Source organism: Triticum aestivum, chromosome 3B (assembly GCF_018294505.1).
Source record: "Triticum aestivum cultivar Chinese Spring chromosome 3B, IWGSC CS RefSeq v2.1, whole genome shotgun sequence".
Lineage (NCBI taxonomy): Eukaryota > Viridiplantae > Streptophyta > Magnoliopsida > Poales > Poaceae > Triticum > Triticum aestivum.
In genome coordinates, this window is record NC_057801.1 from 746,983,358 (window position 1) to 747,002,981 (window position 19,624).

The window sequence follows — 19,624 nt, forward strand, 5'->3', positions numbered from 1 at the left end:
GTTCGCCATAGCTGCAACTTCGCGTACTTCGTTTGTGTTCAACGATCAGACAAAGGGGTCACAGAACCCCACCTTGATCAATAAAGCTTTCCTCTTATATTCGTAATATCCAGATTGCAATCTTAGTTTCTTGCTTGTTCTTCATTTGCCTGCAGGAAACAGACCTTCGTGGTCAGGTTGATCGTGCTCCGGCGTGCTCAATAACCACTCGAAGTTGGTTTAGCGATTGCTAAGGCGCGACGTCCACGCACGTTCGTAGTCGGATCGTCAAAGTCGACTTTCTCCAAAACGATAGCCACCATCTCATCGAAAGACGGGACACCTTTGCCTCTATTAAGTGGTATCAGATTTCTAGGTTGCTCGGTGAGATTTTACAGCTTTTCGTAGTTTAGATCGAGTCTGTTCTTCATACCTATAGTCCACGAAAAAGCCACAAAAAAATTAGGGTTAGGTCATCATATCCGAACCAGTCTGAGCCTTTGCATAGTCTTTTCAGTCTTTTGCTTTGTTGAATTTGCGGTTGCATCGTCGTATCGAGTTGCTGGTCTTAGTGTCTAGTCCTTTAGAGTTTCGAGTTCTGTTCACAAGTTGTCACGCCGCCGCCGCATCATCATCATCACCGTTGCCATATACCACCATCATCGTCACCGTTGCCATATACCACCATCGTCATCACCGCTGCCATATACCACCATCGTCATCACCGCTGCCATATACCACCATCGTCACCACCGCTGCCATATACCACATATTCACCGCCATCACGATAATCCGAGTCCACCTCCATCAGTGATTCGCCACCAGTCCGTGTTCCACCGCCCTACATATATCCGCCACAAGTCCAAGTTTCCACCAGATTCATCTCCGCCACCAGTCCTAGTCCGAGTCCAGTTGGTTTGATTTTGATTTCCAGATCACGCCATACTCCGAGTCGTGACCAAGTCGGACTTCCCAACATCAGTGCCACCCGTACAAGAAAAATAATTCCAGTTTAAAAAAAAACTAAGTCTGGAAAATTCTGGCTAGGCAGTTTTTAGACCATTTGTAGACTTTTTCGAAAAAAAATTGTTGCGGGGCAAAAAAAAACAATCAGAGTGTGCTCCTCCCTTGATTATTTGTCGCGCCGTGATTTTGTTAGTGTTCTAGGCTCGCGTCTCTAGCACGGTCTATCCTAGGACCAGCACAGTACCGTCGTTGAGCGTTTATTCAATTTTGCATCTTTGAATTGATTATTGCTGACCTTTTTGCTACCATATTATAAGCCTTCCCAGCTCCACATACATCTACGTCGTGTGTTTGACTCTCCCTGGTAATCGCTCTATCCAATCTTTGAGAGTTTTGACTACAACGGTTGCCGATCACCGCTTGCTGCTGGGTAAGAACTGGTAAGAATTTGAGTTTTGCTTGACGAATTTGTGACACCCACCACCACCACTTGTTAGTAGTCTGTAGGATCATATTCTTGTGTGCTTCTATTGCTGCTAACCATGCCAGGATCACAAGCCGACGAGATTGACTGGGAGAACTTAACGAACAAGGAGCTTCATGATAAGTTTCAGCAAATGATGACTGAACAGGTGCAAGATGTGCTGAACAATTTTGAAGAGGCCATGGACAAGATCACTGGCCTTGAGAAGACGTTCGAAACAAAGCTCGATAACAGATTTAATGAACTACTTGCGCGTCTTCCACCACCGGCTGCACCTGCCGCACCTCTGCAACAACAACAACTACTACTACCTCCACATCGTGAAACAACCCTCCGCCGAGCGAGCCGTGTACTTCTTCAGCCTGGCCAAACTGTTGGTGCTGCTGTTGATACTTCTATGGCTCCTGCTGCTGATGCGGAGGATGATTATGCGGGATATTATGAGGATGAGGTTGATCAAAATCAGAACTACGTGCAACCACCAGCACCACAACCACCAGGTCATCCACATGCAAATAATCACAATGGTAGGGCTCTCCCTCAGGTACGAGATCATGACCATCTTCCTAAAATGAAATTGAATATTTCATCATTTGAGGGTAGATATGTTCCTGATATATATCTTACTTGGGAGTTAGAAACTGAACAATGATTCACATGTTTACAATATCCTGAGGAGAGACGGGTTGCTGCTGCTGTTTGTGCTTTCACTAGTTTTGCATGTGTATGGTGGTCTGAACATTGTAGATTATATCATATTCCAACTACTTGGGCTGCTTTGAAAACTGCTATGCGTACTCATTGGGTTCCACCATATTATCAATGTGAATTGCTTAAAAAATTGCAGCGCTTAAGACAAGGGAAAAATTCTGTAGAAGAATATTATCAGGAATTACAAACTGGCATGATTAGATGTGGTATTGTTGAGGAGAATGAAGCTATGCTTGCACGTTTTATGGGTGGATTAAATAAAGAGATTTAGACCATTCTAGAGTATAAGGAGTATACTAATATCACTCGTTTATTCCATCTTGCTTGTAAAGCTGAACATGAAGTGCAGGATCGACAAGCAATGGCGCGCACTAACTTTTCTGCAGGTCGACCTTCCTCATGGACACCGCGTGCATCTTCTACTTCCACTGCACCAACACCTCCATCAGGTGCCACCTCCAGCCGTGATACAAGAAAGCAGGCACAACCACCACTATCTGCCAAGAGCGCACCTGCCGAACCTACACAGAGCTCTTCTTCTTCCATGGCATCAACAGGGCACACAAGTGATATTATTTGTCATCGTTGTAAGGGGAGAGGTCATTATGCGCGAGAATGCAAATCTCAGTGTGTGATGATTGCTAGTGACTATGATGACGAGACTTTGGCCCTTATTACACGTGAAGAACATGGTGGATATGATTCTGATCATGAGACGCAATACTTGACTCTTGAAGACGCTGACAGGTATGAATGTTTAGTTGCTCAATATGTTTTGAGTGTGCAGGTCACACAAGCTAAGCAAAATCAGAGGCACAATTTGTTCCATACAAAGGGAGTTGTGAAGGAGCGTTCTGTGCGTGTCATCATAGACGGAGGGAGCTGCAACAACTTGGCTAGCATGGAGATGGTGGAGAAGCTATCTCTCACCACAAGACGACATCCACATCCTTACTATATCCAATGGCTCAACAACAGCGGCAAGGTTAAGGTAACATGTACTGTTCGTGTGCATTTTAGTATCTCTACATATGCTGATTATGTTGATTGTGATGTGGTATCTATGCAAGCATGTTCCTTATTACTTGGTCGACCATGGCAATTTGATAAAAATCCTGTACACCATGGTAAAAACAATCAGTATACTCTTGTTCATAAGGATAAAAATATTACTTTGCTTCCTATGACTCATGATTCCATTTTGCGGGATGATATTAATAGAGCTAATAAAGCAAAACAGGAAAAAAAAATAAGAGTGAAAATCAGATTGTGGCAAAAGAATTTGAGCAACAAATAAAGCCTAATAGTAAAGCATCTAGTGTTGCTTCTGAAATTAAATTGAAAAGTGCATGTTTACTTGCCACTAAATCTGATACTGATGAGCTAGATTTCAGCAAATCTGTTTGCTATGCTTTTGTGTGCAAAGAGACATTATTTTCATTCGAGTACGTGCCTTCCTCTTTGCCTCCTGCTGTCACTAACATTTTGCAGGAGTTCGCTGACGTCTTTCCACAAGACGTGCCACCGGGATTACCTCCCATTCGAGGGATTGAGCATCAGATTGACTTAATTCCCGGTGCACCATTACCCAACCGTGCACCATACCGTACCAATCCAAAGGAGACGAAGGAGATTATGCGTCAAGTACAGGAGTTGCTCGACAAAGGTTATATACGCGAATCCCTTAGTCCTTGTGTTGTTCCTATTATTCTACTGCCGAAAAAGGATGGTACATCACGTATGTGGTTTGATTGTAGAGGCATTAATAATATTACTATTCGTTATCGTCATCCTATTCCTAGGCTAGATGATATGCTTGATGAATTGAGTGGCTCTACAATATTCTCCAAAGTTGATTTGCATAGTGGATACCATCAAATTTGTATGAAATTGGGAGATGAATGGAAAACAGCATTTAACACAAAGTTTGGATTATATGAGTGGTTAGTCATGCCTTTTGGGTTAACTAATGCACCTAGTACTTTAATGAGATTAATGAACGAAGTTTTACGTGCTTTCATTGGACGATTTGTGGTAGTTTACTTTGATGACATATTGATTTATAGCAGATCTTTGAAAGAACATTTGGAACATTTACGTGCTGTTTTTATTGCTCTATGTGATGCACGTTTGTTCGGTAACCTTGGGAAGTGCACCTTTTGCACCGACCGAGTATCTTTTCTTGGCTATGTTGTTACTCCACAGGGAATTGAAGTTGACAAAGCCAAAATTGAAGCTATTGAGAGTTGGCCGCAGCCCAAAACGGTCACACAAGTGAGGAGTTTTCTTGGCCTCGCTGGATTCTATAGGCGTTTTGTGAGAGATTTCAGCACCATTGCTGCACCTCTCAATGAGCTTACAAAGAAAGATGTGCCTTTTATTTGGGGTACCGCACAGGAAGAAGCCTTCGCGTTATTGAAAGATAAGTTGACACATGCTCCTTTACTCCAACTTCCTAATTTTAATAAGACTTTTGAGCTTGAATGTGATGCTAGTGGAATTGGATTAGGAGGTGTGTTATTACAAGATGGCAAACATGTTGCATACTTTTCTGAAAAATTGAGTGGGCCTAGTCTGAATTATTCTACTTATAATAAAGAATTATATGCTCTTGTTCGGACTTTAGAAACATGGCAACATTATTTATGGCCCAAAGAATTTGTTATACACTGTGATCATGAATCTTTGAAACATATTAAAAGTCAAGCTAAACTGAATCGTAGACATGCTAAATGGGTTGAATTCATTGAGTCTTTCCCTTATGTCATTAAACACAAGAAGGGAAAAGAAAATGTTATTGTTGATGCCTTGTCTCGTCGCTATACTATGCTTTCACAACTTGACTTCAAAATATTTGGTTTGGAGACCATCAAAGATCAATATGTGCATGATGTTGATTTTAAAGATGTAATGCAGAATTGTAAAGAAGGAAGAATGTGGAACAAGTTCATCGTTAATGATGGATTTGTGTTCCGTGCTAACAAGCTATGCATTCTAGCTAGCTCCATTCGTCTTTTGTTGTTGCATGAGGCTTATGGAGGAGGATTAATGGGACACTTTAGCGTGAAGAAGACGGAGGATGTACTTGCTACACATTTCTTTTGGCCAAAGATGAGACGGGATGTTGAGCGTTTTATTGCTCGCTACACTACATGTCAAAAAGCTAAGTCACGACTCAATCCTCATGGTTTATATATGCCTTTGCATGTACCTAGTGTTCCTTGGGAGGATATATCTATGGACTTTGTTTTAGGTTTACCTCGAACAAAGAAGGGGAGGGATAGCATATTTGTTGTCGTGGATAGATTCTCAAAAATGGCACACTTTATACCATGCCATAAAAGCGATGATGTTGTTAATGTTGCTGATTTGTTCTTTCATGAAATTATTTGCTTGCATGGTGTGCCAAATACTATTTGTTTCAGATCGTGATACTATATTTCTTAGCCACTTTTAGAGATGTTTATGGGCTAAGTTGGGGACTAAATTGCTTTTTAGTACTACTTGTCACCCCCAAACTGATGGACAAACTAAAGTAGTTAATAGAACATTGTCTACTATGCTTAGGGCTATTTTGAAGAATAATAAGAAAACATGGGAGGAATGCTTGCCTCATATTGAATTTGCTTATAATCGTTCATTGCATTCTACCACTAAGATGTGCCCTTTTGAAGTTGTGTATGGTTTCCTACCTCGTGCACCTATTGATTTGTTGCCTCTTCCATCTTCGGAGAAGGTTAATTTTGATGCTAAACAACGTGCTGAATTGATTTTAAAAATGCATGAGTTAAGTAAGGAAAACATTGAGCGTATGAATGCTAAATATAAACTTGCTGGAGATAAGGGTAGAAAACATGTTGTGTTTGCACCTGAAGATCTTGTTTGGTTACATTTGCATAAGGATAGATTTCCTGATTTGCGCAAATCAAAGCTAATGCCACGTGCTGATGGTCCCTTTAAGGTGTTAGAGAAAATAAATGATAATGCATATAAACTTGAGTTGCCCGCAGATTTTGGGGTTAGTCCCACTTTTAACATTGCAGATTTGAAGCCTTATTTGGGTGAGGAAGATGAACTTCCGTCGAGGACGACTTCATTTCAAGAAGGGGAGGATGATGGGGACATCAATACCATTGTTACACCCACAGCCCCTACTGCTGTACATATTGGACCAATTACTAGAGCTCGCGCACGCCAACTAAATTACCAGGTACGTTTGTTTCTTGGTAATGATTCTAATGTTCATGAGAATATGATGCTACCTAAATTGGATACATTTGTTTTGCTTACAAATGAAGGGCCTAGCTTGGAGAAGGATGAACATTGGAGCAAAAACAAGCATGGAGATGATGGCGTGCGCAAGGGGAACAAGAACGGAGTTACAAGTGATGATTTCAGGTCTTTGAAGCCACCATAACGAGTGCATGAAGCCTTGGACGAAATATACAAGATGCCACTTCATAAATTTCGTCCAGAGGCTATTCTAGGTGTTGCGTCACCTTTTTATTGGGCCAGGCCCATGTAATTTCAAAATACATAAGTATAGGCTATTTTTAGAGTCCGTATGTGTGGGGAAACAAGAGATAGGGTTGGTTTCGGACCCCTCCACCAAGGGCCACGAAATTCCCCCCTCTTCCTCCATATATACATCCCTTAGGGCACCGTTTAGACTTTGGGTTTTGTTTAGATTAAAGTTCGCCATAGCTGCAACTTCGCGTACTTCGTTTGTGTTCAACGACCAGACAAAGGCATCACAGAACCCCGCCTTGATCAATAAAGCTTTCCTCTTATATTCGCAATATCCAGATTGCAATCTTAGTTTCTTGCTTGTTCTTCATTTGCCTGCGGGAAACAGACCTTCGTGGTCAGGTTGATCGTGCTCCGGCGTGGTCAATAACCTCTCGGAGTTGGTTTAGCGATTGCTAAGGCGCGACGTCCACGCACGTTCGTAGTCGGATCATCAAAGTCGACTTCCCCCAAAACGATAGCCACCATCTCATCGAAAGACGGGACACCTTTGCCTCTATCATGGCAGTACCCAAGCACCGGTCCACCAACATACCAAATTATCAAAGTAATGAACGTGAATCATATGAGCGTGATGAAAACTAGCTTGACGATAATTCTCATGTGTCCTCGGGAGCGCTTTTCTCCATATAAGAATTTATCCAGGATTGTCCTTTGCTACAAAAAGGATCGGGCCACCTTGCTGCACCTTATTTACTTTTGTTACTTGTTACCAATTACGAATTGCCTTATCACAAAACTATCTGTTACCGATAATTTCAGTGCTTGCACAAAATACCTTACTGAAAACCGCTTGTCATTTCCTTCTGATCCTCGTTGGGTTCGACACTCTTACTTATCGAAAGGACTACGATAGATCCCCTACACTTGTGGGTCATCACGAGGCGAAGCCCCCGGTCCAGCTAACGTGACGAAGTTGGTCAACTGGTGACGCTGAAGTCCCTGGAGTAGGTTGATGACGAGATAACAAAGCCCCCGGTCTAGCCGAGGTAACGGGGCAGGTCGGTAAGGTGACGTTGCAGCCCCCATGCCAGCCGAGGTGTCGAAGCTGGTCGACATGGTGGACACCGGTTTGAAGAAGCAACAAAGTGGTGATGCTATGAAGGTCGTAACTTGCGACACGGTCAATGTCGTTTTGATGAAATGACCGCGCGACAATACCGGCGCGCCCGACCCGTGTAATCCATGGGGTGACGATCTTGTCTTGATTATTATTTGTCCTTCATGATGCCAAACACTTGGTAGGCTCGCCGAGGTGATGATCCAAGATGGTTGTTATCGGCTCGATGGAGCGATGACGCAGTCAATGCTGGTGCAGGTCGGCACCCATGGAGCAACATTGTCGGGCTAGTTTGACAAGGCGTGACAGTGAGGATAGCCTCGGAACTCAAAATTTGTTGGCATGTGCTTGAGGACAAAACACAATACCTAAATAAGAATTTCCTTCAAAAAGGATGTCCGCTAACCCATTTATGAAAAAAATGAACTTGGATCGGATTCGTTTTCGCGCAGAAAACAGATCCGAAAATTGATGCACTAATTAGATGCTTCCCGAAGTTTGAATGGTCGGATCGAGCTGAAATTTTGAGAGGTGCTTGATATGGGAATTCCGCAGCTGATGAACGGTTGGATTCCAAAAGATGTCCGAGCTAACTGCAGGACCCATCAGCCCAAACTCGTCCAGATTCCCGTCCAGATTTGACAGGGCTTCGATATATCGGAGAACGCCGGAGATTCCTCCATCGGAACGCGACGAAATTTTGCAGGGTTGTTATAGACTCAATTCCGCGGAGTTCCATCGAAGCAATCATCAAAGCGACGCTCGAGGATGCGGGGACGGCAAACATGAGTCCGATGTCTAAAAAAATTACACAATCATGCAAGGGTAATGTTGACGTTGATCCCCCGAGTTCCATGGACGATTTTCCATGATCTTGATAGAGATCGGAGTTGAAGTTGATGAGGGCACATGTCCAATCTTAATGATCTGACATGTGGTGTTTCTAGTCAAGCCGGCAACAAAGATGCCGACGTCAACAATGAGGTTCGGTCCCGACGTGTAGATCACGCCGGAGCCGATCTAAATTCCCATCAAAACGCGGTGATCACATGACAGACTCTCAATGAAAACACCATTGTCGGAGAGAAATCCAGCAGACCTCAGGGTAGGGGGTCCCGAGCTGTAGATCTTGGATCGATGGTAACAAGAAGAAGTGAGTCGATGTTTACCCATGTTCGGGCCCTCTTGATGATGATGTAACGAGTACGGAGTTGATCTACCTCGATATCGTAAGTTGTGGTCTAAACCCTAGGGGTATGATGATGAATGTCATAATGATCTATCGACTAGCCTGGCCTCGGTTTATATTATGTATCGGAGGCCTAGGATAACAAGAGTCCTAGTCGGCTACATCGGTGGAGAGGAGTCCTTGTCTTGATCATCAAGTCTTGTGGAATCTTCCTTGTATATGTCATGGGTTGCCCGAAATGGCCCATTAGTGAACCTGCATGGGCGCCCTTGGCCTGACCCACTGATCGGGAGACGATGTGGTGAGTACCCCTAGTCCAGGACATCGTCAACGAAGCACTTCCTCCTCCTGCCTGAGCTCCGGCAGAGCGCGCTGCTCATCTCGGCGGGATCCAGGGCGCTGCTCCCGTGCTAGTGCATGCACGGGCTGGGCGGCCACGTTCGAGCATGGGGAGGTGCGCGTAGGGCGGCGCAGCATGGCTGTGTCGGGGAGGACGCGGATCTAGCAGCTCTGAGGAGGGTCGCTTCGGGCCAGGGGCCTCGATTTCGCGGCGACGGCTCGGGTGCGCGGGATCCGACGCTGGAGGGAGCGAGGCGGCACGCAAGGGCTACGGCGGGCGTGGCCGCGCTGGGGCGCGAGGGGGCAGCCAAGTGCTGGCGGGCTGGATCTGCTAGGCTATCCGCGGCTGCCGGCCCGGAAGGGGCATTGCCGGCTGGTGGTGGTGCCCGCTTGTCGCTTGTAGGAGCACGGAGGCTCCGACTGCGGTTGGATGCGGGGCGCAGGACCCGATCTAGTCTCTGCAGGCCCGTCGTCTGGGAGGCTTGCTGGTGGCCCTGCACATCGGTGGCGTGCTTGCTATGTGCAGGGTGCGCGGTCCAATGGAGGTACGGGTCGACCTCGGCCTACTGCATGGGAGTGGCTGCTCCGGGTGAAAGCCTGGCCGGTGCTGGCCGGCCGGCGGCGACGGCGCCTGTGGGCATCGCTATCCTCCTTGCAGGCGTCGTCGGGGATCTCACAACCACTGCTCCCGGATCAAGCCCTTCGGGTGAAAGCCCAGATCCTGTTGCAGGGTTGGCGGTGGTGTCGTCTTCAACGTTGTTCCCCTCTTTAGGGCGCCGCCTTGAAGACTTTGATCCCTTTGGTGCTTCCTACAACTCGACGTGCACGGTGGCTTCTGTGGCAACGATGACGGCGGTGAGCAATGTCGGAGGCGTGACCTTGGTCATGGTAGTCGGCCCTTCTTCTCTGTCTGTTGTTGTGAAGTCGAAGCCATGGTGGGGCCGATGGTATACGATGATGCGAGACAGGTGGCTCGGTCGGTGATCCTTGCCTACTTTCCCTTCATAGTTCATCGTCGGAGTCGGAGCTGCGTTGTCCAGGATGGATTGTATGGAGTGTTGTGCTGCAACTATTAGGGCTGATGTTTTTCTTTTTCTTTTGATCTTCGGATCTTCTTGTCTTAGGACCTTCACCACCTTGTTATTTTTCGTTGCTTCCTGCTATTATCAATGAATGCGAGCAATGCTGAGTCTTTCAGAAAAAAAGGTTAAATACAGGCGTTTCCGCCACTAGTCCAAGCTGGGCAAGTTGTTTTCAGGCCAGCGCGTCAGGAAACCCGGCTCTGGTAGAAATCCGATCAAATGCCCCAATTCAAGGCCGGGTTACTTACTATAGTTCAAGCTGTGCAAGCTGTTTTGTTTCTTCCCTTGAAAAACCTTTCTCGCTCCATGAAACTAGAGAACATAAATGTCTATGCTCTACCAAATAAATTGTTCATTTGAATTCCAATCTTATGAGTAAGTGCCTGTTGCTACTGGTGATCTGATAATCACATGTTGGATCACTCACCTTATATGATGATGATAACAAACTCAGGTTTGAAATTTGAGACACGGTTAGAAAATCATAAAGGCAAAATGCAGAGCTGTGCTCGAAAGGTAGGATGTCTATTCCATGGATAACAATCAAGCTCTAATAAACTATCAGTTCTGCTAACACAAAGGCCCTGTTACAGGAGCAAAAACAAGGAACGTGCTTCAGCCAACTCACGTTACAGGGGTTGTGTTTGAGGTACGCCACCTTTCCAAAGTTCCACTGGAACCTGAACCATCATAACCTAAAATCCGCTCAAGTTCCGCGGATCAGCTACCAGGTGCGTACTGCGAATCCAGCGACTACTATTTAGCACTATTTACAGACCAAAAAAGCGTCAAATGCCAGCGTATTTCAGTCTCATCGCAGCTACTTCATCCTTCATCGCCTGACAGTATTTTTCTGCAGCTTCTACTTCCTTCTCCAGGCTGGCTAGATCAATTCCTTCGCTCGACTCATCACGCACAGATGCACTACGAGCTTGCTTTTTTCCCTCCAAGTGCCTCTGCATTGTTAGGACATTGTGTTTCAGATTACTCAGATGGCTTGAGAGTGACTTCACATCTTTTGGTTCTTGCTCTTTGGTCCGGGCATCCTCGAGCCTTGCCCTGGAATCCTCAAGCCTTCTAAGTCGGGCCTGTGGCTCCCTCAGACGGGCAATGAGATGCTTCACATTGAACCCATTTCGTTCCAGTTGCCGAGCTTTTTTCATCAAATATGCAACCTCCAAAGCTTCTGTGTCACAGGATGTCTTGAGCACCTCCCTAGCCAAGCCAACCAACATGAGCCACAGTCCACTGCACGCCAGATCTCGTATAGTGTCACTGGTGTTCACCAACCCTCTGTAATGTGGTCTCTGGGGAATGAACTCAAAGAACCGAGGGTACTCCCTCATGGCTGCTTCAGCATAAGGGTCAATATTGCTCTTCTTCGGCGTCTCTTTCTTTCCTTCACCTCCTTCATCCTCATCTTCATCAGAGCTTTCCTCCCATTGTGAGAAAAGCCCACAGCGCACAAACTCTTGTAGCACGAGGACAAGTTGCCTGTCCTCATCTTCCTGATCATCATCGAGGTTTATCACTTCACATGTTGGTTCAAGAACAATGCATTCATCGTCACTCTCAGGCTGTGGCAGCTCATCACATCTATTAATGTCACAATTAGGATCATTTTGGAGACCATGGTACTTCTGGCCGTCAAATTGCAAGGAATTCTTCTCGGGATAACCGACAATGGAAGGTCCGTCATCATATTGCTGCAGACCTTCATGGCACTCGCTGGCAAATATCTTACTTTTCTTGCGCATATCACCATTTTCAGAGAGTTCATCTCGTCTTTTTCTGTTCCCATTCTTTCTTTTCACCGCGGTTGCACTGGAGTCCATATCACATGGACTACTACGGTCTAGGACAATCACCTCTGCTTTGTTCCCCTGAGCTAGCTGCTGCCCTTCTCCGACGCGTTTTCTGTTATCTTGCATTGTACTTTCTCCAGATTTACCAGCTGCTGTATCTGCATTCATTGGAGATGAGCCAGCGCCTATTTCGTCAACTGGCCTAACAAACCGGTCAGCTTCCTGGTGCGTCACAAACTCGCCATTCAACCACGCAACATATTCCTTGCTAGCAACGCCGCGTCTACAGATGCCAGGTACCCACAACTTGATCCCCTTGGAATCAAACCCATGTACAAGAGGAAAAGGCACGTCCTGATCATAACCGACCTGCCTCGCGACAATGTGGGGATTGTACATTGCTGAACTATCCATATCATCGCCATACGATCCAGTCAACACGGCTTGCCTCATAATCGCAATGTAATCCTCCAACCACTCTGGCATATCCTTACCTCTGGAGCTCACCAAGATTGTTTCCTTGCTGAACCACTCAGGTTCAGCCCAGTCGAGCGAATTGCGCAGGTAAGGCCTCCACTCGAAAGAATCCTCTTCCTGCAGAACACGCAAAGCCTCCTCTTCTGTGGTCTTCCTCCTCCTCCGAGACCAATAGAGCGCCCGGACATTGGAGAGAGGGAACTCCGGCGCTTTCAGCTCCGGCGGCTGCAGGCGGTCGTAGCGCTCCCACAGCCACACCTGCAGCAGCCAGAGCGGCGCCCAGACGTCGACGCGGCCACTCGCCCCCTCTTCCACCCCGGTAGTGACAATCCTGTCCATCTCGGCGTAGAGATTGGCCACCACGGCCGGCCCCAGCGCGATGCGCTCCCCGAGGCTGATCCGCGCGGCGAGCGCGAAGACGCGCTCCGGCAGCTCGGCGCCCTTGGACCGCAGGCGCGGGGCGACGAAGAAGGCGAGCCAGTAGGCGAGGAAGCCGAGGCGGCGCAGCTCGTCGTCCTCCCCGGGGCGGATTCGGCTCTCGAACCACTCGAGCCAGACCTCGGCGGAGACGCGGCGGGCCTTGCGGGCGCACGGGTGGAGCGCCTGGATCTTCTCCTTCTCGACGACGAGGCGGGCGCGGATGTCCTGCTCGGTCGGGGTGAGGGGCCGGTCGAGCGGGGCGCCGGACGGGGCCAGGCCGGCGAGGAGCAGCGCGTCCTCGAGGGAGAAGGTGGCGGGGCCGGCGGGGAGGCGGAAGGCGTGGGAGCCCGGGTGCCAGAGCGAGAGCAACGCGGACAGGGCGTGGCGGTCGGGGGCGACGGCGGCGGTGGATGCCGCGACGGCGTCGTGGACGCCCGCGGCGCGGAGGACGGGCGCGAATCCTGGGTCGGCGAGGGACGACCTGGCCCAGTCGTGCCAGCGCGCGCAGGGCGAGAGGTGGCGGAAGGTGAGCCGCGGGACGGGGCTGGGCGGGGAGGCGGCGCAGGGGGGCGGCGGCGGCGGCGCCGGGGCGTGCGGCGGGACGGGGACGGTGAGGAAGGTGGGGCCCTGCTTCTCGCCGTTGCGGAGGTCGTAGCCGTCGGGGGCCGGCATTCTAATCTGCGGCGGGGCGGGGCGGGGCGGCGGCGCCGGCGGTGGGGGGGAGGGAGGGAAAATTTGGGAGCTTTGGGGGTTTGGGGTTGGGGGGTTTGGCTAATTGATAGTGCTCCACGCGCTAATCTCTGGGTTGGGATGGGCAACCGCAGCCGAGATTCACGGTGAGGCGTTACTGCTTTTAAATCGTGTCACACGGCACGATCTGAATCCGTTCCGTAGTCGGTCCGTTTGCGTGCCGTGGGGATGCTAGTCGCCGGTCGCCGCTGGGAAGTCCGCGCCGGTCAATTCTGTAACAACTCGGGGCAACTCCAGGGTGATACGTTTTCGCGGACAGCGGCAGGTCGCAGGTGCTGGACAGCACAGGGTGAGCACGGCTGACCGGAGGAAAAGCACATGACTTCTCAGGCCCCGTAACCATTAGAACATCTACATAACCATTAGCACCATCGTAACCATTAGAACATCTACATAACCAAAAGTGGCCCCTCATATGTCCGCCAACCATACTTGGCCAAACGGGCCGACCCAGTGCAATCGTGCTGGCCCGCCAAGGCACGTTTATTATACGGGCCGTGTCGTGCCGGCCCACGTGTTGCACCTCCAGGCCTAAGCACGGCCTAATTAGTAAACGGTCCGGCACGTTGATCTGTTTAGCACGTTGGGTTGTATATTTTCAGCATGTTGGGCTGATTTTTAGGCCTATTTGCGCTATATTTTAGGTACACATATATAAAAATGGAAAATTATATAAAAAAGATAAATGAGTCATGTCGTGCCGGCCCGCGTGCCCAGGCTCCAGGCCCAAGCACGGCCCAAGGCGTGCCGCATGCCGGGCACGGCCCGTTTAGACCGTGTCGTGCCTGGCCCATGGCGGGTCGTGTCGGCGTGCTCGCGGGCTGGCCCGTTTGGCCACCTATACCGCCGACGGGGCTCGGGTATACCTCATTTCTTCGTCGTTGCAACCATAAATAAATCTCAACCCCCTTCCTCCCTACTTTCGATGCTTTGTGCTCCGAGCTCAAAAAGTTTCTCCTAAAACTTCAAGGGAACCGAGTGTTTCTGCTGTGAAGTCCTACCTTACCCGCCTTACACTTCACTTCTCGTTTGTACTCATGGTAGCATGCACTACTTCGAAAGGCCACATGTTATGGACGGTTGCAACATTGGGAAGAGTACCTTTTGACTTGATATTTACTGTGAGAGGTCACCTTAATAATTGACTAGTGCGCAACTAAAGGGTGCAAAGAACAAAGGAATAAACATCTCAGTCAATCCATAAAACATGATACGGTATAGCCCTGGGCGTCGAGAATCCTCCATGATCATGTTCAATCTTTTGTTGAAGCATCCCGATAGCCAATATTTCGTTGCCTTGGCAACTATTTAAAAATGTTGTCGTGGCGGAAATTTTAGAAAACATTGTCATGGCGACCGTTTCAGAAAACGTTGTTGTGGCACCTAAAAGGATCGAGAAAAGAGGTGTCTAGAGGAGGGTGAATAGACTATAAGTAAGAAAAGTTGCAGTTTTTTATCTCTTTAAGTTGAAGTGGAGTTTTGGCACAAGTTTTAACATTCACAATACATATCAAGCAAGCATGACAAGAGTATATGAGCAGCGGAAAGTAAAGCATGCAAATTGCAAGAATGTAAAGGGATGGGATTGGAGTGTGCAAACGCAATTTGTAGACACGGAGATTTTTTATCCATGGTTCCGGTAGGTGGTGCTATCGTACATCCACGTTGATGGAGACTTCAACCCACGAAGGGTAACGGTTGCGCGAGTCCACGAAGGGATCCACCCACGAAGGGATCCACCCACGAAGGGTCCACGAAGAAGCAACCTTGTCTATCCCACCATGGCCGTCGCCCACGAAGGACTTGGCTCACTCGGGTAGATCTTCACGAAGTAGGCGATCTCCTTGCCCTTACAAACTCCTTGGTTCAACTCCACAATCTTGACGGAGGCTCCCAAGTGACACCTAACCAATCTAGGAGACACCACTCTCCAAGAGGTAACAAATGGTGTGTTGATGATGAACTCCTTGGTCTTGTGCTTCAAATGATAGTCTCCCCAACACTCGATTCTCTCTCACAGGATTTGGATTTGGTGGAAAGAAGATTTGAGTGGAAAGCAACTTGGGGAAGGCTAGAGATCAAGATTTATGTGGTAGGAATGGAATATCTTGATCTCAACACAAATGTAGGTGTTTCTCTCAGAAAATGTATGTTGGAAGTGTAGGCATGTTCTGATGGCTCTCTCCACGAATGACGAGTGGGTGGAGGGGTATATATAGCCTACACACAAAATCACCGTTACACACAACTTACCAAACTCGGTGGGACCGAATCGTGAAACTCGGTCAGACCGATTTAGTTCATAATGTGACCGTTAGGCATTTCGGTGGGACCGATATGATCAACTCGGTAGGACCGATGTGCTAGGGTTAGGGTAAAGCCTCAACTCTGTTTGACCGATTACACAAAGAATCGTGAAACTCGGTCAGACCGATTTAGTTCATAATGTGACCGTTAGGCATTTCGGTGGGACCGATATGATCAACTCGGTAGGACCGATGTGCTAGGATTAGGGTAAAGCCTCAACTCGGTTTGACCGATTACACAAACTAGGTGGGACCGATTTGGGTAATAAGCGAAACAGAGAGTTGCCATGCAAACTCGATGGGGCCGATTGCATACCTCGGTGGGACCGAAATTATTGCAATAGGCAACAGAGAGTTTGCAAGCCCATCTCGGTGAGACCGAGATCCCATCGGTGAGACCGACTTGATTAGGGTTTCTGGCAGTGGCTATGTCAAGAGAACTCGGTGGCGCCGGATAGAAAGATTCGGTAGGGCCGAGTTTGACTTTTGGTTTGGGACATATGTGGATGTGAGAAAGTGGTTGGGGGCTTTGGAGCATATCACTAAGCACTTTGAACGAGCAAGCCATTAAGCAACACCTCATCCCTTCTTAATAGTATTGGCTTTCCTATGGACTCAATGTGATCTTGGATCACTAAAAGTAAAATGTAGAGTCTTGTGCTTTGAGCTTGAGCCATCCTTTGTCCTTAGCATCTTGAAGGGGTTCCACATCCTCTAGTCCATGCCACTCCATTGTTGAACTTATCTGAAACATACTAGATAAGAGTATTAGTCCAACAAGAGATATGTTGACATTAATTACCAAAATCACCCACGGATCACTTGTGCTTTCAATCTCCCCCTTTTTGGTAATTGATGACAACATACATCAAAGCTTTAGGTAAAGATATAGAGAATAACAAGTAAAGCTTTGGAAAGACATGTAACATGCATAGGCTCCCCCTACATGTATGCAATCATGTAAATATGGAATATAGGAGCATGTGAATGCATAAGCATGACAGAGTAAGCAATGTGTTACATGTATCTTGGCTATATGCATCAGAGCAAATGATGTGAATATAGGAAATGTACCTTCATGCTCATGAGTCCTTCTTGCAAACAGTATGTACATCAACAAGAGATCCTCATACACATGACTGTGATGCATATACTTACCTTGTGGTCTCGAGTTGGCTTAGGAAGGAATGAACCTGCGTAAACAAGGTTAGATAATACAGATACACCTACTAGCCAGAGCAAACAAAAGAAACCACAAGAGTACCAAGACTGGGATGACATGTAGAGAGTGAGTACCGAGTACCCCATTGGATATAGACATGTCCCCAAAGGTAAAGATGTGCAATGAACTCAAGGATTTCTTTCCATTAGATGTCTTTCTCCCCCTGAATCTAGCATGGGGTACTGGGAGAAGATAGGAAACATAAAATCAAAGCAAATAAAAGAAACAGAGTTAATACAAACAATCAAATATGAACATGTATTTCCCCTTTTAAAGACATGTGACTTCTCTCCTCTTGAACACCAAGCATCTGGGGTCTTTGATGATTACTCTCTCTCCCCCTGTAGAAATGATTAAGCTTTGATGTGATCTCTCTCTCCCCCTTTGACATCAATTTCTAAGAAGGGTTCTTCTGGATTTTTGTTACAAATGGGTTTGGTCCTTGAGTCACAGAGCAAAGCAGCAAGTCGAAAGTGATGCTGGTAGAGGACAAGAATCATTGAGTGGAGCTGGATCACAAAGAATGCAGGAACAAGTGGCAAGCTGTCTTTCCTGCAGTGAAATCGGTGGCACCGAGTTGTGTGCTTCGGTTGCACCGAAAGAATTCGGTTGGACCGAAAACAACAAACCGGTGTGACCGAGTTCATCACAGAGGAAACACTTGTCACCTCAGCTCCCTAGTCAAGTAAGATCTCACAAGGATTTGCAAGGAATTACCTGAAAGATTTGCAAAGAATTGGATGCAGGGAATGCAGAACAAAAAAAGAAATCAGAAAAGAAATCTAGATGAAGTATTTTTTGAAAGGGGAAACAAATATGCATGAGACAAATGCAAGAGCGCAGAAAAGAACACAAGAGAACTTCATCTAGAATTGCTCGGCGACAAAGTCACCTATGTTAGGGTATATTGACTTAGGAGTCAAGTGAGATCACTTGATCATAGGTCATACTCATCGTTTAAGCTCAAAATGGGGTTACCATTTTTCGTTTAAGCATTTTGATGTATTCTCATCTTGTTGAGTTGCTTTGACTCATGACTTGGAGTAAAGCTTCTCTAAGATGGAATAACATACCTTGGGTGGTGGTGTTGATCGTAATCATGTAGTTGAACTTGTGTGGGTTGCTCAAGGTTGATGTAGATCATCAAGAGTTGGGAGCTCCACTTGGAATTTGAGTTCATCTACCTACATGAGTTAGTCTTGCAAGGAAGAGCACTTGTGTATCCAAAATGACAAACATAAAACTCAATATAGAATTTTCCAAAGGATATGTTTGAAGGGTTTCATGCTTCCTTGTCTTCAACCACCATTGTATAGAGACTTGGTGATGTAGAATTTTTCTCAAGATGTGAGTGGGTTGCAATCTCATAGGTTTAGATTCATCCAAGTACCTACACGGGTTAGAAGACATGCAAGGGTGCAAATATATCCAAGACATATAAATAGCAACATGAAGGAAATATCAAGGATTGGTCAAAGGCTCATGCCTTGCATGTATCCAAATGGAATTCCTACTCCAAGTTTGAAGCATCAATGATGTTCAATTCACCTCTCAAACGGCAAAAGACTTTCTCATCAAGCAGTTTGGTGAATATATCCGCTAATTGCTTATCGGTGCGAACATGCTTAAGATTAATGTCCCCTTTGGCAACGTGATCTCGAATGAAGTGATGACGAACTTCAATATGCTTAGTTTGAGAGTGTTGCACGGGATTGTGATCAATCTTGATAGCACTTTCATTGTCACAAAGCAATGGAACATGTTTCACATATATCCCATAATCCTTGAGAGTTTGGGTCATCCAAAGTAATTAAGCACAACATGAACCAGCGACAATGTATTCCGCTTCGGCGGTGGATAAGGATACCGAGTTTTGTTTATTGGAGGACCAAGACACAAGAGATCTAGCAAGAAATTGACAAGTACCCGAAGTGGTCTTTCTATCAACCTTGTCTCTGGCATAGTCCGAATCGGAGTAACCAACAAGATTGAAAGAAGACCTCTTAGGATACCAAATGCCAAAATTTGGTGTGTGTATTAAGTATCTCACTATCCTTTTCACAACCTTAAGATGACATTCTTTAGGGGCCGCTTGATATCGTGCACAAATGCACACAGTTAGCATAATATCGGGATGAGAGGCACATAGATATATCAATGAACCAATCATGGAGCGGTAAACCTTTTGATCAACCGGTTCACCATCTTTGGTCAAATCAAGATGTCCACCAGTAGGCATGGGTGTAGTCATACCTTTGCATTCTTGCATATTGAACTTCTTGAATAAGTCCTTGGTGTACTTTGTTT

The 19,624-nt window shown here is 46.8% G+C and overlaps 1 protein-coding gene across 1 annotated transcript; it reads right to left on the bottom strand.

Moving 5' to 3' along the window:
- Positions 1-10,820: 10,820 nt before the first annotated feature.
- Positions 10,821-13,750, bottom strand: LOC123072160 (uncharacterized). The gene has a single exon (XM_044495720.1). The coding sequence runs from the start codon at positions 13,709-13,711 to the stop codon at positions 11,126-11,128; it is 2,586 nt and encodes an 861-aa protein (XP_044351655.1). The 5' UTR covers positions 13,712-13,750; the 3' UTR covers positions 10,821-11,125.
- Between the last annotated feature and the right edge of the window lie 5,874 nt (positions 13,751-19,624).